This window comes from Myripristis murdjan, chromosome 17 (genome assembly GCF_902150065.1).
Source record: "Myripristis murdjan chromosome 17, fMyrMur1.1, whole genome shotgun sequence".
NCBI lineage: Eukaryota > Metazoa > Chordata > Actinopteri > Holocentriformes > Holocentridae > Myripristis > Myripristis murdjan.
This window is the reverse complement of record NC_043996.1, coordinates 8,687,815-8,713,766: the sequence shown is the minus strand read 5'-3', so window position 1 is coordinate 8,713,766 and position 25,952 is coordinate 8,687,815. Positions and strand designations below refer to the sequence as shown.

General features: G+C 39.4%; 1 protein-coding gene across 2 annotated transcripts in view; it reads left to right on the top strand.

Moving 5' to 3' along the window:
* Positions 1-25,952, top strand: part of astn1 (astrotactin 1) — a 378,530-nt gene that overhangs the window by 91,127 nt on the left and 261,451 nt on the right. For both annotated transcript variants that reach the window (XM_030073613.1, XM_030073612.1), the window contains exons 6-8: positions 6,495-6,644; positions 8,363-8,512; positions 14,132-14,299. In XM_030073613.1, coding sequence (XP_029929473.1) covers positions 6,495-6,644; positions 8,363-8,512; positions 14,132-14,299 — 468 coding nt within the window. The remainder of the gene's footprint in view (positions 1-6,494; positions 6,645-8,362; positions 8,513-14,131; positions 14,300-25,952) is intronic.

Below are 25,952 nucleotides of genomic sequence, written 5' to 3'. Positions count from 1 at the left end.
GGCCAAAACCCCTGAGCGATATGGCAGCGGCAGATATACAGTGCCAAGTATTTACACCCCTTCACATTTTGTTACGTTACAGACTTATTCTAAAAACAGTTCCACTGATCATCCTGTGGAATTGGCAACTATTATGATCATATGTAACTATTATGCTTAAATTTTTACATTTTTAATAAATTTACAAAGATGTCTGAAAACATGGTTTCACTTTGTAATTATGGGCTATTTCGTGTATATATATATATTTTTTTTTTTTAAAAAAAGAAAACTATACTCAAATCGTTTTTAGAATAAGTCTGTAATGTAACGTGGAAAAAGTGAAGGGGTGTGAATACTTTCTGGTGTCACTGTATGCCCCATTTTGTCTAGATGGTGTAATCAGCTCTTTCTTGCCCCAAGTTTTCCACAAAAATCTGCCAAGTTTTGTAAATCCATTTGGAAGTTAAATGCCTTTTTGTGATTGTCCACACCCACCGTCATGTCCACTCTTGATCAAACAGCATGAGAAGATAATCAGCTCTTTCTTGGCCCATGACAAACCTTTCCACAAAGTTTTCAGCAAATCCATTCATAACTTTTTGAGATATTGTGCTAACAAACAAACAGACAAACCAACAGACGGAATGGAGCAAAAACATAACTCTTGTCCAACTCAGTTGGCAGAGGTAATCAGCAGTCCCCATTTTTATAGTGTTAATGTGCTTTTAGGCTGGGTTTTTTCCTTTAATTACCCATTTCGTTTGCAGGCAGATATGATTGAGCATTTTTGGATTTCACTGAATAGCTTTACATCTTACATTGGTGCAGTTCTTGATAAGAATGTCCTCGCTTTTGTCTCTAGTGGTTGTTACTTTCCCAGAAACCTTATGAAAAAGCTGTCATTTTGGCCTTTTGTTGACAGTCCAGCATCAAATCCCATCAAGCACCACTTGATGCTTTTAGCGCACGGTGCTTTCATGTTGCTTGTAGAGCTATGTTTCTGACTCATATTGTCGTTTCTAATGCCTGCTCTTGGTATGGCTGTTGCTGCTGTTTTGTATTTATTCTCTTGACTTGTTTATGTCTTCACTTCCTCTCAGTCACGGTATATTGTCATTCCAGTGTCATTACCCCAGGCTCGAGCACCTCTCCATATTTATGGAGTTGTGGAGCACTGGACAAAATAACTTTTTTAGTTTCTAAAAGATATCTGCACCTACTGTGCATGCTGAGTGGCGGGTGAACACCCTGCAGTGAATTTTTAAAAGGGGCCTGTCTTGTATTCGTGCAGCACTGAGCGCAGCACCTTTTGGCCCCCTGTCTAATAGCAGAGGCTGACGCATCCCCGCTGTGTGAGATTTAGCCTTAATTCCTCAGAAGACACTTTTCTTCTCCTCTGTAAGCCAGGCAGGGACATGTCATTTCGCTTCAAATTCCCTCCCAGTGAGAAGTGTTATAAAGGAAACCGTACACAACACTCATATAATGAAGCTCTTCACAGTTAAGCTCATGTAACCACCGGGGGCCTCTGCTTCACAAAGAACCCTTTTTTATTTAAATAAAATAACACATTTAAGTAACTGGAATTAAAAAAAAAAAAAAAAAAAAAAAAACTTTGATTAAATTAACCCTTCACAGATTATCAAAGGCTTTTGGCCTTTATTTTTTCAATGTTCAATTGGACTTTGCTCCTCTGCAAAAAGGATGATCTATGCACAATTTGGTGATCGCACAGTCTGCAGTCACCTTTGAAACTGTAAGGTACATTTTCTTTTAACCTCCCCTGAAAACGCTTTTATTCCTTGTACATCAGAGAGACACGCTGTTGCACTTTGAGCCACTTTTGAGTCATTCCAGAGAAGTCCCATTACACTGTGCCGAACAATTTTTTTTTTTTTTTTTTAATGTCCTCTCTTCTTTCGCACATCATGGAACCGTCAAGCTGTCCTCGACAGCCCTGCTCTTTTAAAGGCTTGTTTTTTGAGAGCCATTTTAAAGCTTGATTCTGTAGTTGGAAATTGGTAAAATCCTGATGAAATAACTCACTCAACTACATAACGTGTTTAGATTGGGCCATGACATCTGGTTTGGTTTAACAGTGTTGCAGCACAGAGTGCAGATGAAAAAGGCCGCCGCCCAGAACAGCACCAGGCATCATCTGCTCACCTGCAGTTACTCTGTTTTGAATTAAGGACAATAAGGTGCATTTTACTCTATTTTCTCACAAGTGGAGCTTGTGTTATTTTTTTTTAAGTCTGAATCAAAATGTGTCTTTGGGATCAAAGTAAAATTTACTCTATCATTTCTTGTGAATTATTTGGTAGTTATTATTTGTTGTTAAATAGGAATTTCATTTGTATTCCCTTCTTAGAAGAGTTTTAATGACACATATTCTGAATGATGTTGCAGAAGCTCTGCATACTGCCAAGTAACATTTCTGGGGGGAGAGACTGCAGTGCATATTGCTTTCTTATTAAATCAGTTGTGCGAAATGCTGCTCAAACAATGGTGTCAAAAAAAAAAAAAAAACCCTCCTCACTTCGCAAGTAAAACAATGCCAACATCTGTGCTGTCAGATAGTCATGGCTGCCAATAGTATTTATACAGGGCATTCATATCCTCCATGCAAATGGTTATAAAACCAGCAACATGAAAAGCTGATGAAGGCCCTGTCATGAAAAAAGTCCCTCTCAGTATGTCACACTGACATCGCTGCCAACGGTATTCTCGCCTCTCCCATTGTTTCGCAGGGATCTTCTCCAGTTTAATCAAGCACAATGTCTTGGTTTGGGATTTTTAAAGCTCTTGTCATTGAACAACGTTAGCATGATTTTTTTTTTTTTTCCAGTTCACATATATCCAGCTGAGGCAGCAAATCTTTACTGCTTTGATGGATTTTCCTGCTTACTTTGTGATAGGCAATCCGCTAACACTTGTAAGACAAGCTTGAGTATGTGCCCTCTAAATATAGTTAATTCTCTGAGCACAAATGTTAAAACAAACATCCAAATCCAGCACGTAAACTAAGAGCAGTTTGTAATGCATTCTATTATGTTTTCCCCAACCCTATTCTTTAATATTATAGCTTAAAATGCAGAAATGATCAGTTGATTTTCTCCTCCTGCTTTGAAGAAAGATAGTGACTGCAGGGAGAAAAAAATCTAATTGGATTGAAACCGAAACAATAAAATATTTGATATGAATGGAAGCATCTTTCCATGCAAAGCTGTGTAAGGCCGATTCTCATCTTGCACTCTCCCTTCCCTTATCCGGTGTGAATAATGAAAGCATTTGTCATGACAGACAACATGCAAACAGAAGAGGCAGGAAAAAAACAAAACAAAACAAAAAAAAAACAAGAGTCATGTTGGTAATGTCTAATAAGAGAACACATTAAGGATATAGCGGTGTGCATTTTTATTTATCTATTTTTCATGTTGTCCATATCACAAATGTATCCATCCATGTCATCCATTTGGTCCGCTGTGATGGCTGGTGCTGTGTGCCGTGGTGTCATGTGTCTTAGCTGTGATGAACATTTCGGTAAGACACGGTGCTGTAGCCGGTCCGTCTTGACGTCTGTGTCGCACGGACTCTGCATCAACATGAGGGACGAGCGAAAGCAAAACAAATCACGCAATTTGTTATATACAGTTCATTTTCTTAAGAGTTTCCTTGCATGTCCGTGATAAGCTGGATATTTGTGAAGCAATATGTCTTTACAGGGAAAACCAATCTGTGGAAACCACACAATGGGAAAACAAGACAAAAAAAAAAAAAAAAAAAAAAAAAAAGTAAAGAAAAAGAAGAAAAAAGACTAAAATAAAAGAACAAAATAAAAGAATAGAATAAAAAATAAAAATGAACACTTACATTTCACACCTTACTTATTTTCACTCATTCTTTTTTTTTTTTTTTTTTTTTTAATCTCAGTCAAAAATTAATAAATAACCAGAAATGAATGCCACCTAGGTCCACATCATGAAAGAAACACAGCAATGACGATGAGTTTAGCTTTGAAATAAAAATATAAAATACACTATTGAAAAGCAAAATATAAGCCTAAATACTATTTACATAGAAAATCATGGCATAAAAATATTTCACTCATAATTCAGAAAACTGTTGATGTTAAATAGCTAGCTAGGCTGCTAAGAAAAAAAAAAAAATGAAGCTATATTTTTTTTGTGGTGCGTGGTGTTGCTATAAAAACAGGTAAAAACGTTTTGATACCTACAAAAAACAAACAGTGAGCTTTGACCCATCATGTAACTGACATTTTTACCACATTTGTTAGTTTATTAAAATTGTAGGAATAGCTCATGTTTTTGTTTTGAAGTTAGCTAGTTTAACCGTTTTTTGTTAGCTAGCTAGCTCGCTCACTTCCAGGCAGTTAAGCATGTTAAACTGTAAAACTAACATTAGCCAGCAAAGTTATTTTCACCAATGAAATATTTAGCAGCCATGATATAAATTTATCATAATGGGTTTGATATTATTATGTGTCAAAGTAAGTTGCAGAGGACATGTCAAATGCTTTGCCCGAGCGAACCAGTCTGAGGCAGCGAGAAGAAAAACATGACGGTGAAAAATGAAGAAGCAGGGTAGAGCAACAGCACGAGCACGACGACTGTTAGACGACTGTCATGTCAGAGCAGAGACAACACAAGGGAGACCAGTCAGTTTTTTTTTCTTCCCTATTCAAGATTCACTTTATTCCTTTTGTAAAAATCACTGCTTCCATAGACAACACAAGCAGATGTGGGCTTTGACATCTTTTACTCTAAAAATATCAAAACAACAACAACAACAAAAGTTATTACTTTGTTCAGCCAAAGTTTGAAATTCTTATTGAAGTGCATTCACTCTTGTCTTATCTCTGCAAATGTAGGTCAAAAATGAAGAGCTCACAAGTAAAATTAAAAGTGACCCGCTCCTTTTTCTCCTCGAATATCGACGACTAAGCCGTGTATCTGATTTAAGAAAATAAATAGCAGGGGAGACTCAAGTTTTGATTTGAGAAAATAAATAACCCAGGAGGCTCAAGTTAAAAATGGCTTGGGTGTATAGAAGTAAAGCTTGATATTTTGTTGCCATGCCTGCTTTCTATTCTGAGTGTTTGCAAACTATGTTCCCCAGAACAGTCAGAAAAGTAATTTTGCATTGATTTACCACAGTGCAGTTATTTCCTGCCTTCCTAATCATGCACCTGGAAGAAATGTAATTGTATATCATCAGCAAGCCCAATTTTTGCTGCTGATGGTCCTGGAGGTGTGACAGTGGAACACAGATGACAAGCGCGGTGCATTTCAGTGTTTATTCTGACTGACCTGATGGCATGATATGCAGGATTCGGTAGCTGCTGGGAACTAATGTGGCATATTTTTAACTTAAGGCATTACAATGCACCAAAATACATTGCAGTACTGTAAAAAAAAAAAATCAGTTAATAAGCTGGTGTTTTCTAAGGTATTACTGCTATTTTACATGCTTTTTTGGGCTGGGACCATTATACTGTGAATGGTACACTGGTGCAGTTAAAATCTAAAAACAGTAAAAGTGAACCTTTGCCTTTTTTCATTGTTTGCTTTATGATTTCAGATTGGGTATGGAACCAGTTTGCAGTTTCATGATCACAATTTGGCGATGTGTATAATCACCCCAGAATTCCACAGAATTAATAAAAATATGTCCATCAGTGTTTTTTTGTTTTTTTTTCTTAATCTGCAGTGAGGAGCTGTTTCATTGCTGTCAGTTTGCCTCAGAAATGCTGCCCTTTGTGTGTTTGTGTTAATGTTATGTGGCTTAGTATTGAGTCAATATAATACAGTAACCCAATGTAAGTATTGAGTTACTTTGCAGAAGTTTACAATCTGAAAAGTCAACTGCACGAGGCAAAACCTGCAGGGTTGTGCAAAAGGGCGAAATGTGATTCTCTTATAAATAGCATTCTCTCAAGGACTTTTGCTGCAGCAACAACCTTTTTGGTGAAAATCAGGGATCAAACTCAAGTAGCTAACGATTTTACTCCCAAGCTTACTGGAATTTTTCTTTTCATTTTTTTTTTTGGCTGGATTCTTTTTCATCGAGGAAGACGGAGAGGGTGGTTCTTTCTCCATCTCTGCCATATTCACGCTGCCTCTCTGTTATTATGACTGTATGAATGAAGTGGTTATATGACACTTTGTCAGTGAACCTATGGCAACATGCCTAAGTGCCATACATAGTGGCCATTTTTTCAAGTCATTTTGAGCTTGGTCTTTAGTATGTGAAAGCATTAACTTTTAACTTGGCTTACTTCTCCACTAGCTTCAATTTAAATTATTGATTGTAAAGAAATATTATGCCCTGATCCCTGGGCCCTGAACTGAATCCAGCAGAGGGTTCATCCTCCTTTCTTGCTGCCATCTGCCTTTCCATCGCTGTTAGGTGAACTTGAGGACAGATTCATTCCCCATCATTGCTCTCAAACTATTTTCATGGGAGCTGTTTTCTATGTGTGAATTCAACAGCGGGTTCAACTTTCTTGAACCCAGACGGGGACTCTGGGACGGAGGCAGACAGCGAGCCTCAGCTGGCCTTTTACACCGACCCAAACCGCAGTCGCCGCCGGAGCCGAGGTATGAGAAACGGTAACGCCAACAGCGCGTGGGGCTCAGGGGGTAAGGAGGAGTTACACACTTACCGACAGTTTATCCGCCATCTGATGGTATTTCCATCGTCACGACGCATGACTTGGTCACCTCAAGCACATAATGAATGGCTACAGTGTTGTGTGTGATCATGGTTTTGACTCTTATGGGAAATCCTATGTGTACATTCTGTGTATATACACTATAGATTAATGGCAGCAAAGGAGTGTGTAGTATGTTTTCATAATGGTTGTAAGCATGTCACGCTGATCTCAATGCAGCTACATCTAATCTTGTTGACTACAAACAAACAAGATGATGAGATCAGAGATATTCAGCAGAGAACATTTTGATATTGATTGCATTGTTAGCATCCAAGACCACTATATATTGAAATAATATTACATGGAAATATTATTTCTGTGGAGGATACCGTGCAAATGCTGTCAACGTGAACTCATGCAGCACGCTTTATCTGTCGGCATGCTATGTCCTTGGAGCTGTGATGTACAGTAATGGGGTGTGGAGAAGAGACGGTGAAATAAATAAAGAGACATCGCCCTAAAAAAATAGCTGCTGTCAGAGGGCGTTACAAGCCTTTACAGTGCCTCCAACCCAATTATTCCTCCGTCATGTGCACAGGTGTCACAAACACAGCAAAGCCTCTAGAACTGTAGCCAACACCTTTAATTAGTGAGAGGTTTAAGAATAGAACAAAGAGGTTGCAGCACTGACCTATGGATGATTCATGGCACATGAAATAATTATGATTTGAGGAATGTTTATCAGTCAGTATAAGGCTAGTCGATTGAAATATTGAAACAGCGTACTTTGCCTTGACAGACATTGTGCTCAATAGCTGAAATCCCTGTATTGGAAAAAAATGCTAAATACATGAAATTGTTTAAGTTTTGATGTTCTGACACTGTTAAAAGGAAGAAAGAGAAAATCATACTCTCATTTTGTTGTTGTGTAAGCTACTGGATGGGGGAAAAAAAAACTTTGTTGTACACTTAATATGATAGGTCAGCGTTTTACATAGGCTTTTGTTTAAAGGATCGCCTTGGGCAGGTTTCTGAATGAGAAAGTTCTGCCAGAGTCATTTAAAAGTGACTGTGTAATCTAAAGATATTTTGGCAGTGAAAGAACCCACTTTAAACAAAGGAGAAGAATGACTGGCTATTTTCAAGGTCATTATGCTTTTATTGTGCGTGTGTGCACATGGGCGTACATGCCCCCGCGTGTGTGGGGTCACGTTCTACAGTTCTGGTCTTTGCGGTCTTTGGTGAAAGGGATAAAGGATGAATTTTCTCTCTGACAGAGAAGGAGAGCAGAGGAAAAGGCAGGGTTTCGTAAAACGACCTGTGAACCATTTTTATTTAGGCCCATGTCTTTTTTCTTTCTGCATCTCAGCATGGATGTTGATATCCTTCAAAGGTAAACCTTATTTCTATGCCACTGAGCCCTGGCAAGTCTAAACCTCCCAAAGGCTTGTGGCTTTTGATCCAAAGGTCCTTTTCATGGCCGTTAAGCCCATTTTTTGGCTTGTTTGTAAAATGACTCCCTTGCCCAGTGTAGGTGGTGTGTGTATGTACCAGTGTGGTGTTCGCGGGCATGTATGTTTATGTTTGATTGTGCAGGGGATGGATGGGTTGAGTAGAAATAGAGTGCATTCACTGCTTCACATAGCCCCACCGTTTATTGTCTCTAAACTGTCCCCCCTCCATTTTTGTGTTTCTTCCTAGCAGCAGGTTCCCCCCGGAGCCCCATCAATAAGACCACCCTGACTCTGATCAGCATCACCAGCTGCGTGATTGGCCTGGTTTACTCCTCTCACCTCTCCTGCAGCCTCTCAGTCCGGGTAATCCTGCATGTGCCAGAGCACCTGATCGCCGACGGTAAGTCTCCACGCCGGCCCTGAATTCTGGATGTTGGGTTTCCTCCTAGCCGCAGATACTTGCTTGGACTTTTCAGGCGTCTCTCTCCGCTCAGCTGGCATTTTTCCGGCGCTCTCCGGGGATTTCTGTTCCCTATCTCTCCAGCCGAGCGCCTGTGTTCCGTTGTTGAGTTACCGATTTGCTTTGCTCTCTCAAAGACAAAGGTAAATGCCAGGTCGACCCCCCTCCCTTGGTTTCCCATGTGAGACCACACAACAGATGTGCCCTCAAAGCATCAGAGCACATTGAGGCCAGGTCGCAATGACCACCCGCAGCAAACCCTCCATCACTCTTTCCCTTGTACTTTCTGATGTGTTGAACCACCTCGCTAATGAATTTCAATGTAGCACCTGCAGAAAAAAAAGCACTGCGGGGGCCAAGTGCTGGCTCCTGCTGGCTCATTGGCATTTTTTAGCTGTCACAGGGGCGAGCTGGCAGTCCAGATATATTATAGACTGTGACTAGCCTCACTCATCTATCATTTGGAGGTCTGATTTGATTCGGAGCACCGCTGCTTTCCGGTGGTATATGCTGGCCTGCCAGAGAGATATTAAAATTCCAGGGAGGTGTCGAGGGAGGGAACTTTGAAAGGAGAGATGAAAGATGGCGAATTCGCCTGTTGAATTACAAAACTGGGATCGATTTAGAATGTTTCCATAAATGTCTCCACAATCTCATCAGACTTGATTTGATGTCATGGTGAATCAGATGAAAATCTGGATTCTTCCACTGGGAAAAGAGACTATTTATGCCAACAGCTGTGCATGTGTCTGCCTTCAAACATACTGAAAAAAGGTGCAGAAATGTGGAGTCACACCTTTCTCCTTGCCTTTTCACATCAGGAAAAGTAATCATCTTGAGATGTTTGGTTATGTACGGGGGACAACTATCAGCTGCTACACGAGATAGACAACAAAGGACAAGCAACATAACTGAGTGTAAACTAGAAAAATGGTTGGTGTGGCATGCCTCACAACTGCAGCTCCTCAAAAAGCCATGGCAACTTGTCTCACTCTTTCAGCCTGCAACCACAGCTTGTTTAATTCCCAGTTTCCTGTTTGTTATAGTGATTTAGTTTGTCCTTCTGTGGAAACATTGAGTGGGCAGTCATGATGTGTTTCATTTAGAAAGCCTTTTTACTGGTCTTGCAACTCTGTGGGCACACACACACGTTATCTTTCAAAACTTGTCACTCAGCCACTTTTGTTTGGTTGTTTTATTGCTTCCTTTCCTTTGGGTTTTTTGATTTAGTGTTGAGATAATGCAGTGGCTTCCATCCATCATTATCTAATGCCGTATCTGTGCATTTCTGCCTAATGGGCTCGATTCAGACCTTGATTTAAGTGCCTCTCTGTGCTGCGTTGGTTATTCAGCATGGGGTCAAATCAACCGATCCCCATCCAAGGCATATATATGAAGAAATCAGGAATATGTAACCTCCTGAGAGGTTCATGCTTGACATGATGACTATAAATCGCCATCATGATGCAGTCGGTTCCTTTCCTTTTGCATGCAAAACGCACGCGGTGTGCCGGGCAATCCATCAGGTTCATGATGTAAAACGAGAAATCAGCATACTAATAAATGCCAGACATCAAGTGTGAAATGAATTGATTGATAAAAACTTTCTAAGTGTCTAACTCTTTGCAGCTTGTAGTTGGAGAGGATGTCACTCCACACAGCTGCTAACAACTACACAACTGGGCACGCAAAATTTCTTCTGCTTCTGATTTTTTGCCTCTATCTGTAGAATCCTGCCAGAGAAACACTAAAATAAAATTCCAAATAGAAAATTTAATAGAAAATGTTTCACCTCTGAAAAGTGAAGCTACTGGTATTAACATCGATTTTGTATACTTTGCAAAACTGTTAAATAGGTACAAAAAAATCATATTGTGGTGTATGGTGTTGCTAAAGGGGCAGATAAAAACAAAAACTTGACTCATCAAGTGAAATTTTAGTTGTTAGTTCATTAAAATGTTAGGAAAACACTATTTTTGCTTTTATTTTAAAGATAGCCAGCATTAGGTTGCATTCATCCAACTTTTCGCTTGCAAGCTAACTATGTTTCAGGATATGTAGCACGTAAAAATGTAAAAATAATGTTATATATATATATATTTGGAGGGTATGATACAGGTATGCAAAAAAAAAAAAAATGCAAAAGAAGGACTGAGCTTTATTTATTTATCTATTGTTTGGCAAAGAAGATGCTAGTACAAGGCTAAGTCGAGGTTGCCAAGAAATCCTTTAAATGTGATTAACAAATCAGATTAACAAATTCCGAGTGCAACAGTGCCCAGTCCATCTTGGGGACAGGTGCTGCGTTGGGTGTCCAGACATGTTGTGAGGCACGAGTTCTTAAAAGCCCCTGTTAAGGATATGCATTTTCCTCTTTTTAGATAAACATGTTATCATTTGTTAAAACTCCAGTAAACACATAGGGCTCTAGTTTCCCGGCGCAGCGCGGGGTGGCGCAGTGAGGCGAACCCCGCGCAGAGCTAGTTTCGACCGGCGAAGCGGGAGAGGCGGACAGTGTCCAAGTTTCGCAGGCGGAGGTTCGCCGAGATGGGAGTGGCGGTGCAGCGGGGGGAGGTGCCGACAGATTTGGCTTGGCGCAGTGACAGCTTCGTGCTAAAAGGCTTCGCCGAGGTGCGCCAAAAGCTCGCCGTCTGAAACCACGTCTACTTTCAGCGCAAGGCGGAGCGGAGCTGGCGCAGTGGAAGTTTGGCTGGCTGGCGCACATCACCAAAACCTCACGATCAGCACAAACGGTGCCAATCTCCTTTGATCTGACATCAGCTGTGACGGGACAGTTGATATGGAGATATATGTATGTGCTGATTGTGATCGTAGCATTGAATAGTGTTTTTTTCGGTATTTATTGCATCGTTCATGTGTCTAACATCCCGGAAGCCTGCCTGTGAGGTTTTGGTGACGTGTCCGCACTGCTCGCCGGTCTCCGCTCCGCGCCTGTCTCCTGAGCTCCGCTCCGCCCGCGGCAATAGACCTCCATGTCAGCTGTGTAAACTTTCATTACGCCTTCACGCAGCGCATTTTAAAGGCAAGGACAGGGGCTCATTTGATTGGTTACATGTGAATCGGCTGTGTCAAACCCACTCCATGCCTTCTCTCCTCCCCTCCGCCGGTAGGAGGGATGGCGGAGTACTTGCGCCACCGAGCATGGCGTGCCAAACTTGGAAAATCCGCCTGGCCACACCCAGTTGGCGAAGCGCATCTGCGCTACGCCCCCGCCTCGCCTGGTCTGCGAAACTAGAGCCCATAAACATTTGGGCTTGGTCCTGACTGACTCGTCTCACTCAAGATTCACTGAAATCCATCCAGTTAGGCCATTTTTCATCATTTGAACTACAAAGCCTCCACTTAACAGATTTATATCATTTGCATCAGGGGAGCTGTGGTTATTGTTCTATCCTTAGTCATTATTGTGAGCCTTCAGATTCATTCAATTTGACTCTCTCAATTCAACATTAAAAGCTGCAGTCATAATGTTTGAAGGGAAACAGGAGGACTAAATGCACTTAGCCCCCCCTTCAATTTCCCTTTACTGCCCGTGGAGCCAATATCTGCTGCAGCTAATTGACAACTCAGAGCAAAGTTTGCTTCAAATGGCTCAGCATCAGAACAATAGTGCCATCGATTTTGCCAAGATTCTGACATATAATATTACGTATTTATTTTCACCTAACTTGGGGTGGACATGGTTGAGATGGAAATACTGAAATCTAGCATTAATAAACATTAGCATCCTTAACAAAACTACAAATATTTGCAAAACATCACGATGAACACTATTTGTATTTGGCCACAGAAAACAAAAATCATGTCAGATGAATGATGTGGGGGCAGGAAAAGCAAAGAGAGGACACACCAAAGGCACACCAGCCACATACTAATACATCGTCTCTTTAGTGTTTTTCAAATGTCAGCAGTGCCATCAGCTAGACACTTATGGCCACGATGGCAGAGAACACACAAGAAACAAATATTCAGGAGCAGGCAAAAGATGACATCGCATGAATATTCAATTGGTATCTGATGCTCATGTGGCCACAGCATGTCTTTGTGCAATGTTTCAGTGGAATGGGCGGTGAAATTTGCCAGAACATCATCCTGACCCCAAGTGAATTAAATGTGCACATTATGTAAAGGCAATATCTCAAGAAGAAAAGTTCAAGGCTCAGTTTTCCATCCATAAAAATGGGAAGGAAAAAGAAGCCAAGCTTTTGAGTAAACCTGTGCAGCCTAACTTAATTTGTGTGATTTGAATATGAATATTCACATTGATTTGAACATACCGACCTTCTGTACACCTCCGTCTTTACAGACCCATTTCTGCTAATCATCAGTATAGCCTCTTCATGAAATCGTGCTCCTTGTCATGCTACATTCTGTGCTTTTTGATTTTTGACGTTGAGAGAACATAACATTTTCATCTTTTAAATCTTAATAAAAAAAACTCATTCTAAACCACAGAAGCCACTATCAGCATTTTACCAATTCCTACCATTTTTCCTCAAAGATCGCAGAAAATGTGAGCACAAAATTTCAAAAGTCTATTTTCTTCTCTGTTGTATTCGTCCTGGTAGACTTGTCTGACTATGGGGCAGCAAAACAAATGCCTCAGCTGGCTGTCAGCAGTTTCTGATTGTAATTCTGAGCAAAATTGTTAGGTATTCTTCATTAAAATGACTCTGGCAGTGAATATTTTAATCTTTATTTTTGTTACTGTCACGGTTTGACATCTCTGCTAGCTTTCAGCTCCTACTGTACTATACTCAGTTTTAATGATAGACATTTCTTCATTAGAATATCTATTCTTTTAACCTTTTGCTGTCATTACAGTCAGGCTCAGCTTGAAGCTACCCAAATTCCTCAGTTGGCATTTATTATTCCACAACAGTAATTATCATGTTCTGCCTTTTTTAATATATATGTGACATCTTGAATGATTGAATCTTTTTTTTTTTTTTAACTCCCAAGGTTGGTTTGTTATTGCTGCACTGCTGCTGGATTCCAATAAAATGAAAAAAAAAAAAAAAAGAATAAAATGATCCGTTTGATGTTTTCAGATATAGCTGTTTTAGCACACTAGGTGTTATGATTTTGCAGCAAGATCCAAAATTGACTTTCTCCACGAAGATGTATTCGAACTTGAAGTTGATGAATATCAATGAAAACTAAAAAAAAAAAAAAAAAAAAGAAGTCTGATCATATCATTACTTCTTGCTGTGCTAAAGTGAAAATGGGTAACATCATCTTTAAAGTCCTGATGACAGCTTAAATCTAGCTCATCTGCAGTCATTTGGTGTAATTCTTTTTAATGTCTGCTTTTTTCAACTGCCTCTCTAAAACATCCTTTTTTCTTCCCTACATCTCTCATTCCTTCAACCCCCTTCCCCTTCCTATCATTCATCTTTCCTCCTCTCATTTTTCCACCTCTTCCTAATCTGTCTTAACGCCCTCATCCACCCCCCCACCCCCCCTCGTCCCCCCTTAACGTTTTCCCTTTCACTCTATTTACTTCCATCCCTGCTCCCGCCCCTGCGTGCTCCTCAGGATCAAGGTTCATCCTGCTGCAAGGAAGCCAGCTGGACGCCTCAGATTGGCTGAACCCAGCCCAGGTCTTGCTGTACTACCAGCAGAACGCCAGCGGGCCCTGGGTGAGCGAGCTTTGCGGACGACGCCTGCTGGACCCCTGTGAACACCAGTGTGACCAGGAGACAGGTGAGCAGAGACAAAAGACAATTAGATTGTGTACTGTACCGTGCTGCATTTGTGGCAATGACATGAAACGGCACTAATTACTTTATGTGAATGTGATGTCAGCTCTCTGGCTCCCTCGCTCATCAGTTGCCTGGGTCTCTTCTACAGAGAATACGGTCATGTTAGAGCATGGCTTGGCATGTTAGTTGATGTTAGCATCTAAATCACTGCAAACAGCACTGCTTGTAATGCCTTATACATACATGCCTAATTGGAGTGGAAGGGGGGAGGACTGAGTCAAAAAACACAAGTTAATAATATGTACACTACCATTCAAAAGTTTGGGATCACAGGAATTTTTATATTTTTGTGGCCACTGGAGCTGTTTCTTTTTGGACATTTTTAAACCAAAACTGAACATTAGAAATACTATTGTGTGACATACTGTGGCATCTGAAATAAAGCTCATTTTAGCCTCAGTAAACAGCCCAATTGTTTTCATTTTCTCCAAATATAATGGGAGTGGTCTCTCTTGTATCAGATGAGCACATGATTATCTAAGGATGAGGTAACAGTGAGCTGTTGGTACAAGGAAGTAATGGCTGCTGTGAAGACTGAATTGAGAAACAGTTTTTTCACACTGTAATAGCAATGTCTTGGCTGTATTATTTAATGAGTTTAATGCTTGGGTAATAGAAGTATGAGTTTCTGTCAATAAAACAGTAATGACTAATGTTACAAATTTGGGAATCACTGATTTTTTTTTTTTTTTTTTGTTCTTGAAAGAAACTGATGCTTTTATTCACCAAGCATTGAACTGATCAAATATACTGTCATGGCATTCCTGTTACTGTTCATTTAATATTATTATTATTATTATTATTATTATTATTTAACTTTTTAATTTTTCAAATCAATCTTTACATATGATCACAAAGTCCAATTTTCAAAATACTCGCACTATATTAAATGCAAATGAAAACAGTTGTGCTGTTTTGCAAGTGAAGCTAAATGATCATTATTTCAATTGTTAGTAGTAGTTCAATTGCTTTGAGATAGACTGGCATGTCATTTCATTTTTTTTTTTTTTTTAAATGGGCAAAAGAAACTTCTTTCTCTAGACCCAAAAACATATAAAATATCTTTGATTTCAAATTTTTGAGCACGGACATACTGTACAATTCCACATAAATCACATCTCAACTTATACAAACACAGAAGCCCAGAAAAAAAGTTAAGGTGTGAAACGTTATAATTGAATTAATTAACATTAATACTTTACTTCAGTTTGTTACTTATATGTTATACAAAAAGACCAAATTTGTTTTGTTCATGCAACCAAATGATTTGGGTGTGTATTCTGAAGAAATTAGAAGTGGGCTGGACTCAAGTTGCAGTTCTCACTCTGAACTGCTCTACTCAGCCTCAGTCAATCAGTCAATTACTCAGTCAATCCTTTCTTCTCTTAACTGGGAGTCATTGAAAGGTCAGCTATAAACACCTTCATTATGAACTGCCTCATTTTATAAACTTGAACCCCTGATTGAACATGTAAGGACAGAGAAGATAATTTTTGAAGTGAAAAGTACAAATGACATATATTGTATTAACCTTTTTTCTAACTAACTAATTCTATTTCTAAGGTTTATTTATAGCACATTCTGGTCTAAACCAAATCAAGGACTAATCTGGGAAGAGTAGCCCATCCTGTTGAAACCTGTCTTGTCAAATTTCTTAAATCCGTGTATTGTGAAGACGATGGGACACACAACATCCCCGGCTGTACTGGACAGACTTAGAAGGTGTGGAGTCTTCATCCACTCCCGGTTAAACCAGCTTCCCCTGACAAAGTATCAGCGCAGTCCACAGTGCGACCTGTAAGGACAAGAAAAAGAGAAACACTGATCTAATGTTAAATTACTAATCACAACTTATAAACTATTCCCTGGCTCGGGAAAGACAAAGACACCCGCCCCCCTCCTCCTTTCATTTAAATACACCATAGAAATATTATTAAAACAAATACTGGAAAAAAAAAAAAAAAAAATCAGGTTTGTGCCACACACAGTACTCCTGCTTTGCTGAATATGGCATTTAGATCTGGGAACATGAGCACTTGAAAAACCCAGTACTGTGAGGACTGTGCTATGGTACTTAAAAATCTACATGCGGCAATACAGTGTTTACAAATGCTTTATCACCGGCAATTTTACCCTACATGAACACTCATATTTAAACACTGACAAAGTCAAAGTGGCAATTTTTTGTATCGTAACAATATAGTAAAACTCCTGTTTTTGTTGAGGACACCCTGAAAGCAGCTCAAGGACCTTGGGTTTCACAGGACTTCATTTTAAATACCGCTGGTATTGTTCATATTCCCTTGGAAGAGGATGTCTGCCAAGTTGTAAAAGTGAAACTCAAAAGCAATGGACATATTGATGAGTGGACAGATGGATTAATGGAGGGAGGGCTGAATGGATGATGACTTGATGGAGGCCTTGAAAAATGACTGATAGATGATGCTGGATGCATATTGATGAAAAGCCGCATGTCAAGAAGTTTTGATTGATGGTAGATTATTATAGATTTGCCTCTGTAAAAATTGAAAAGCCAGAAACTGAAAAATAAATGCCTCTGTAGCATAACATTAGTAGCCCTTGTATCTTCGTTTTACTAGGCTGCTTGTGATCATGAGGCTCATAACTACTTGAAATTTATACATTTATAAAACTGCAACGGAAAGAGTGTCAGCTGCATACCTCACCTAGATATTAATGTCATTGCTTTACAGCTTTGTGGATGTTAACACATGCTATCATGAAACCATCAAGTATGACATGGTGAAGTCGTGAATTTACTTCCAGTGTGGCCACTGATAAAGCAGGAAGAAGGAGGAAAGTAAACAAAAAAGTACACTTTATTTTTAAGCTCAGTCTAATTGCTATAATCCTCAACCATATCCCTTGAAATGATGGTCATGTGCAGCTACTGTACATAATGTTTTATTCAAGTCGCCGTCCGCATTCAAATTCCAAGTGATGAGAACAGTGTGCTGATAAAACAGAATTGTAGAACATTTTGTTGTTTAACAAGCACTTTATCACTTTCTCCCAGTGAATACATTTTGATCTTCCCAGCCTCCAAATTCAGCATGAAGAAAGTGGGAGCATGTAAAACAGAATATTGTAATACGTTGTTTTAACAAGTTAGACACAATCTGGCCTGCAAGAGAAAAATATAACAGAGCCATTTCTGCAAGTAAATCTCATTATGTGTTCTCAGACGCCATGTGTACTTATGGACATACATCATTAATTTGAGCTACCGTGGTGTAATTATGTTAAAACTGTCCTTATCATTCTTTTTAGCTGACTTCAGTTCACTTTTCTCCTCATTCAGCAGAATGTACACTGATCTGGTAATTTAAATAATTTCCTGTCAAATGTCAGCTGTTTTGATCAGCAAACATTTTTGTAGTGAGTTGCTAAATATGGCATTTGCTCCATCTCTGTAGCTGTTGACAATACGTTCCTGCTGCCTTGCCAGCAAAACTGTTCTTCGAATTCATAAATAGCCTTGGTTGCAAAGAAGAAGAAGAAAGAAAAAAGAAAACTCCTAAGAAGCACATACAACAGCTAAAAAAGTTAAACAAGTTTCTTAATGAAAAAACCCTTCTTGTTAGACTGGCCTCAAAATAGCACAGGCAATCCAGTTGTGTTTGCTTAAAGTAATAATAGCGGATATTTTCATTTGAATGAATATGTGATGCGTCACTATCACTAATTATAATACAATAGGAATATCAAGTTTATGAAAGCTTTTATACTATTTGCTGTCCTCAAAAGTAAGTCTTTCCTGTGGAAAATAATCTGGTGCACAAGAGGTGATGTGCATTTCATTTCCAGCAGCTACAACAGCAGTTCAGTGAGAAAACAGAGGAAGAAGATGGTAGTTGGCATGAGCAGTGATTGCCACTATGGCTGAACAGGCAAGGAGAAGAGCGCCACCTACAGAAACTCAAACTCCATCAACAGAAAATCCAAGGAAAAAAGACACCACAGCACACACAAAGATGGGACAAAATAACCAAATAAGGAACACAAAGGTTATTACTCTAAGGTTAAATCATATTAGTTTCATCCAAACAATGCAAACATAATAATGACAGGCACTCATATCACTCAGCAGGGCCAGGCAAAATATATTGCTAACACAAAAAATACCAGTGGTTGATAAAATTACTGACTATTTTAAACTGAAGCAAAAGATGAGATTTATTTGGTTTACTTTCACCTGCATACTTACACAGCAATTCTGTCACTGGGTCGCAGAAATTACAAGCGCAGGAAGACCCACATGTAAAGGAGAGGAAGTGTCTCCCTTGTTTGCATCTATTATTCAGGAGTGTAACTCCCCTGGGCCAAAGAGAGTGAGTTCTGAGACCTTTAAATGAATCAAAGAGCTGGACCGCCGAGTCTCTCGCCTGGCTTTCTTGGAATAATTTCAGAGCCTCCCCCGCCTCCCCCTGACGCCGCCAACAACAACCCAATCCCACTCCTTAAAATGAAATATGGACCAAGAGGAGCCGCAGCAGGGCCTTCAATAGTTGTACCGGGTTTTTCATATGACGCATTCATAATGAAACTGTGTGTGTGTGTGTTTTGTTGTGTGAGTGTGAGAGAGCGAGCATGTGTGTGGGCAAGGAGATTGCAGCAGTGCTATAGATAGCTTGAATCCAATCCCGTTTTCTCCTGGAGGAGATACTGATGAAAACTGAGATGGGCTGCGACAGTATCTGTGCTGCTCCTGCAAGACATTAAAAGAGATTGTGAATTTTTTAACATACAGTACCGTCTTTCCCGAGGAGCCCTCAACCTGAGTGCTTTGGGTGCACTACACTCTTGTTTACGGGCTCTTCTCCCCCGCCTTCTTTGCCATTCTGTGTCTACCCTGGAGTGTGTGTGTGGGACATTTATAAAACACAAATAGACATGGTTGTGCCTCTAGTGACGCATGTTCCCACATCATAACATACTGACTTGATTAATGTGACTGCATAATGGATCAATGTGAGGATATCTGTGTGATGAGCTGAATAATTTCGCACACAAGTGACACAACGGCGTGTTCAGGAAAACAGACTTGCAGTGCTGCCGTCGCTGCCCACACAACAGCTCAGAGGTTGCAGGCTATCTGAGGACAATCCGTCCAGTTTGCCTTTTTATTATTTTTTTTATTTCAATTCACTGTCTTCAAGTATTCATTGTCTTGCTATGTTTTTCTTGTGTACTGAATTTTTCAAATACCGCTCCATTCTACCTGTCTGAAAAGGCGCCAAAGGACGAGGTGGGAAGCGATACATCGGTGTGATGAAAGTACAGTGTGAAACTAAGAAGCCGGCTAATCAGTGTTTCGAGCAATTAGGAAATGCATCACCTAGCAAGTGTAATATAAGTTTGAGCCAAGTGCTGTTTGACCTCAAGGTTTATTGAAACAGCAATTAAAACAGGATGAGACGTTTAGCATAGTTCAGCAGTAACAAGATCAACCTAAATGAAATGCTATGGCTCCTGTCGGCTCATTGCTGCTCCAGCGTTAAGTTTATGCTGGACGCGATTCAGCCTGTCATTCAAAAAGTAAAATAAGCTCTGTAATGCCGAACATTTCAACTCTTTCATTGCACATTTAACAAGTTAGCAATTATATTCAGACCTGTCTTCAAGTTGGGAGCGCTGCCAAAGGAAAGTGGTGAAGCCAGATGACGGCAAAGGGCCAAATGTTCAAAGCAACATTATTCAGGTGATGCTTACGTGAGAAAAAAAAAATCTGTATTTCTCATGTGAATAGTCAAATCAGCATGGAATAGCAAGGCATATCCTAGAAGTAAAATTATTATTGCGAAGTCACTTCATGACAAAATGAGCCATTTGAAATTAACTTAACTGTATTACGAAGACATAAGCATAACACATCACGGTCGACAGTGGGCCTTTGAGGAGTATGATTCTCCCATTAAATATTAACACATATATTTTTTCATCAGACACTGTTTTTGTGAAAACAAACAAATGTCTCCCAGAGGTATAAGATACAGCAAATTAAGACTCAGACGCATAATATAACATCACGTTAAATCTGGAGCTCCACAATTAAGTGGATATTATGACTTAGGTTTCCAAAAAACTATTAATTGTAGAATTTAACAAGCTGAAAACCTTTAATCAATTGTTACATAGAATGCCTGCAGTGCCATGAAACTGTGCAAATATTATCCTATTGACAATATGCATTGCAAACAGTAAGTCCTAGGCCATACTGTGTATTTGTATCTACATCTAGATCTACATTATATCCATGCTGAATTTAAAAAATACCAGTGGCACCAACTCTTACCAAGAACACCCTGATGAAGTGAATCAAGGTAAAAGCCATTATACTTTGTTGAATAGATTAAATCTATACCAGTGACAAAGGTGATGTAGATAAAAGTTCTGGACTTTGGATTTGAACATGCGGAGGCAGTAATAGCTACTCACCTTGGAAAGTTCAAGTGCTAGTTTTCTCATCACCTCCAGCCCGCAACATGCACAGGTAAATGGCTGCTGAGGTATAAACTAGCACTTGAACTTTGAATATGGAATAGCCAATACTGGAACTATTACAGTCACACTGTAATTGTGCTGCCATGTGTAAGTGTCTTGGAAACTTTACACTGACGGTGTTTATGAAAAAAAAAAAAAAAAAAAAAAAAAAAATATATATATATATATATATATATATATATATATATCAGAGGTCGCGTTAACCGAATATTTTCCGTCATTGACGGGTTTTTTTAAACGGTGATGGAAAAATCTGAAGGCCATCTGTCATTTTGACAGATTGCAATTCACACGTCTGACCACTTGGTGGTCTGAGGGCTGATAGCAGTCCAGCGCCGTGCCAGATCTCCGGCGTACCGGTGTGAGTGCGGAAAAAAAAAAAAGAGGGTTCTGCCAGCTTTATCTAACAGGCATTTCTCTGGATCCAATAGAAGCACAGCTTTCGTTCTCAGCCACACTAACAATAGGCCTACTAGCCAATCAGAAGTAGGGCTGGGGCGGGACTTGGGTGTTGACAATCAGGCGCTCCATGTGGCGTCGAAAGTGAGCCTCGTTAGCCTTCAGTGACGCACATAGACATATACCGGTATGTCTATGTGACGCACTGCAACCCACAGGACGGACCGCAGGTTCATGAAGCCCGGGGAAGACAGCAAAGACGTCTCTTACATCGATGATGTCGGCGCCGACAGGATTCGGCATGCCTACTCTACATATCTTTATCTCCTAGACCGTTTATGACATACAGAAACTTAAAAAAAAATGTCGGGAACTGGAGAAACGAAGCTTTGCGCCTATATACAGTGCCATTACGGTAACTCCGTAGGACGACTGACACTTTGACCGTCCAGTCACAGAAGAGTCCCCAGTGTGTCACTTGTTTGTAATATGAGCTTCTCATACCGTAACTCCTGAACCAATGGTGCAATCAAAGAAAAATCCGACAGTTTCTGAGAGCAGAGAACCGGAGCTTTCCGATGGTGTGCAAAAGCACTCAGTCATTGCACAATTCTGACAATTCTACAACCATAAAAAGCAAAATAAATCAAGGCGGTTTTAGTTTAATTGCAGGCTTAATAAGAATAAATGGCGATGAGCTTGGATAGAGCAGAATGGGCAATGTAGCAATAGATAGTTACAAGATAGTTAATATTTCAAATAATGTATATATGTTATGAAATATAAATATGAAATATGATGAATGAATATGAAATTTGCCGCATACAAAATGTCGTGGCAGTTGAGTGTCAGAAGTTTCTTTAAAAATATACGGTTTGGATTTTCTGTTCAGCTAACTTTGGACTGAATATTAATTAAAAATGAATGAAAAAGAAATGCTATTGAATATGTCCTTATCATTTAGAAAATTAAAAGTGACTGGTAAAAATAGATTATGACAGGATTTTTATGACCCTGTCAGTCAAAATGACAACAACAATGACAACAAAAAAGTCTGGCGCGACCTCTGATATATATATATATATATATATATATATATATATATATATATATATAGATATGTATATATATCTGTATCTATATCTATCGATCTATCGATCGATCTATCTATATATATAGATATATATATATAGATAGATAGATCGATCGATCGATCAGTAGATCGATAGATATAGTACAGCATGCACAGACATCCCACCCAGTCTTTTTGCAATTTATTTTCTATCTTATCTTACAGGTCATCATACTGCTCTGATGAAAATAAAATAAAAATAATAATAAAAAAAAAATAATTAATACTACTATGTCAGGAAGTATACCCAGATTAACTAACAGATTTCATTGCCACATTCACCATCTCATTATCTCCCCACCATTGTACAAGAGCAGCGGATGGAGACTGAATGGCTGGAGAAGCTTTCTTTTTTCTTTCTTTCTTTTTTTTTTTTCCCAGTGTCTGTAGTTTACTTTTTGTGGTCATCTCTGCTTTTCTTATCTCTGGTAGACTTAAGGTAATCACTTCTTGACTGTTAGTTTTAGCTTATCTTCTGATATTGTCTTTGTTGTGTGTACATATATTACTGCACCCAGCTTAGCTATTTTTAATTATCACTACAAGTGCGGGCATGACATGAGACCTGCCAAACGCACCCCAGTGTCATTTAACCACCGTGGGTAATGGATTAGTCTCTGGTGCATACCGTGCAGTGAGCAGAACTGTTATTGTTCTTCATTGGTATTGGGCAGGGATAAGCTTAGGTATTATCTGAACAGAAGTAGGTTTTTCCATTTTCTTTTCATTGAGGACTCTGCCATCTCCTCTGTGCATCACATGTGTGTATCACGAGGAACTGTGGCTCGGAAATGATTGGTCTAGTCAGAGTATTGACAAAGTAATGGCGACTCTCTCTCACCATTCAGCCAGTTCATATTACTTTTAAAATCCCATTTTACCCGACTGGATTGTCTGACTTCCTGCTGGGAAACTGGAGTATATGATAAAGCCAACACCACGTGAGCAGGCCATATGCTCACGATAGCAAGACGTTTTGATGACGTCTGGTTTTTGATGCAGACTGTCCATGCTTTAGTTGTTTTTGTTGGGGTTGTTTTGGCTGCAGTGTGCAGAATGAACTTCGTCTTTTGTCCACACACTGCATGGTAAAGCTCTTCCTGTTCCATGGATTTTGCAGTAATGCAATACTAATGAGGAATGCACGCTTGACAAGGACCTATCACCTCACTGCCTATTGATTACACCTGTGCTGGATGACTTGTATACTGTGGATGCTCACTTGCAGCCTGAGGAAGGTCACTTGAGACCAAAACACTGCTGAGACAACTTTAAATAAATGTTACTAAAAGCAAACAAAAACAGTGTTGCGCCCATCCTCACTTTTTGATTCTTTTGCTTGCTGTCTCTCCTTTTAGCAAGGGGAGTAATGGCAATGAAAATTTTAAATTCAAATGAAGAATGTGGTTTAAATCTTATATGAAAATAAGGGAATGCATGTTTATTTTTCTTTGTATTTTTTTCCTTTTGAGCTGCCTGTCTGAAAGCATTTGAAGTAAAACTGTGTAGGATGTTCAGTTTAGCTTTAATAGTGAAATAAGACACATACGTACAATGTGCACTTATTTTCAGAGAGCCATCGTGGATATTGCTGAAGTCATTTTTGTCATCTTCTCCAGTTCTTTCTCTGTGCTGCTGCACATTTGCATCACAGACAAGAAGGCAGGACAAATGTTCTTCCCTCGTTTCTGGCTATGAATACTATGAGCAGCAAATCTACCCAAATACAATGTGCACTGTCTAGGAATATCAGCACAGCAAATGTCAGCTAGTCATAAATGTTCCAAAATATTACCTCTCAGCATTTTCCAAGCAAAAAGAACAAAACAAAGAGACATCAGGTTATTTTTTTTTTTTTTTTTTTTTTAAACTAATTTTGTGAGATTGTGAACTGGTATGACTCAGATTGGGTTCAGTTCATGTGCACACCAACCGCAGCCACTTGAGCTGTCTGTTCACATCTGGGGAGCAACTCAACACTGATGATGTAAGACCAAAGAGGAGAACTCAGTTTTAGGTCCTACTCTTACTGATGTCTGGCACTCTCCTGGCACTGTCTTTTTATTTTAACCATCTCTGAACATAATTGATTTGTCTGTTTTCAAAACATGTCTCAACGTGTGAGTAGGCATTTTTCATCATGAATAACGTATCAGCCTTTCCTGCTAAATGTGGCCATGGAATACTAAGCTCATGCCCATACGCTTTACAGTTATTGGCTCAAGCCACGGTTTGAGTATCTGATTGGGGCTCAGCCCAGAGGCAGCGACAGGATGATAGCAGACGGCATCCTGCAAACTGCAACAAAATTCATCAGTGTGGGGCACTTTGACATGAAAATACCTAGGTCTAAATGAGGCAGTAGATGATTTGTAGAACTTTCTGCACAGGCCTATAGTGAGAGGTTGTCATTCAACTTTAAATAAAATCTAGAACAGAAGTTTGACCTCTAATGGTGAAAATTAGGATGTCTACTCTGTTGATGGTAACATCACCTGCTACACAAGACCAGGCACCCTTATTTTCACCATCAGATTTCAGGATTCACAGAGACTTGGGTTTGGGGTTTAGTTACTCTGGAATGCAAGATGAGATCCAATCCAAAAACCAATCAATTATATTTCATCAAAGGCTATATCTCTTTGTATTGGAGTAACTGGTATTATTACAACCTAGACGTGACTTAGTTTTGTTTGTGTTTTAGATACCGCAACTTCAACTTATTTTAAAGTCACAAGTGAAAAATGATCAACTTGCAATATACCTATGTAACAATGGTGGTCAGAAGAAAATGCAGCCTCATGTTGGTCTAGTAAGGTTTAAATAAGAACACCACACCTTATAACTGTTAACAGACCTTTGAACAGTCCAGCCCCTCCACCCTTCACGTAAAATATAACTGCTTTTCTCTTCCTAACAGATATCATATCATATTGGTTGGAATGATCCCTCCCTGTGTTAATTCCCACCTCAGTATCCTGTCTCAACAGGAAATAGATCTTATGTTTCATTCTAGTATTATAGCTGTAATAGCAAAGACTACTGTGGAAAAACCTAATCATTCTTAACGGCTAGGGGTATCCACTGTGCAGTTGGGAAACACATAACAAATGTAAAAATCCATTTACAAACACATATTCTCACATTTAAATGAAACAAGATCTCACGTTGACACTAATATAGATGTTACATTTATGCTTTTATATTAAGCAGCTCAAACAAATAGGGCTGAATGAGAGGAGGAGGCTGACATGGTCAGACCTAACTGACAAACTATCTAGCTGAGTGGAGACTCGGTTTTTGTTTAGAATAACAATAATATACTGACGCCAGAAAATATGTTGTGCTCTGCTAGATGTCAAGCCTTTTAAAATCCAGCTGAATAGTTAAGCTGACATGGACTTATCTCAATAGCATACCTGTTTGGACTGGATTTGTCTTGGCCGTTTTTGTATGATGACTCAACTGTTTTCCTGTCTAAAAATACAGATGCATTTTGCTGTGCTCGGTTTACCTTCATTTATTATCTCCTGTGCAC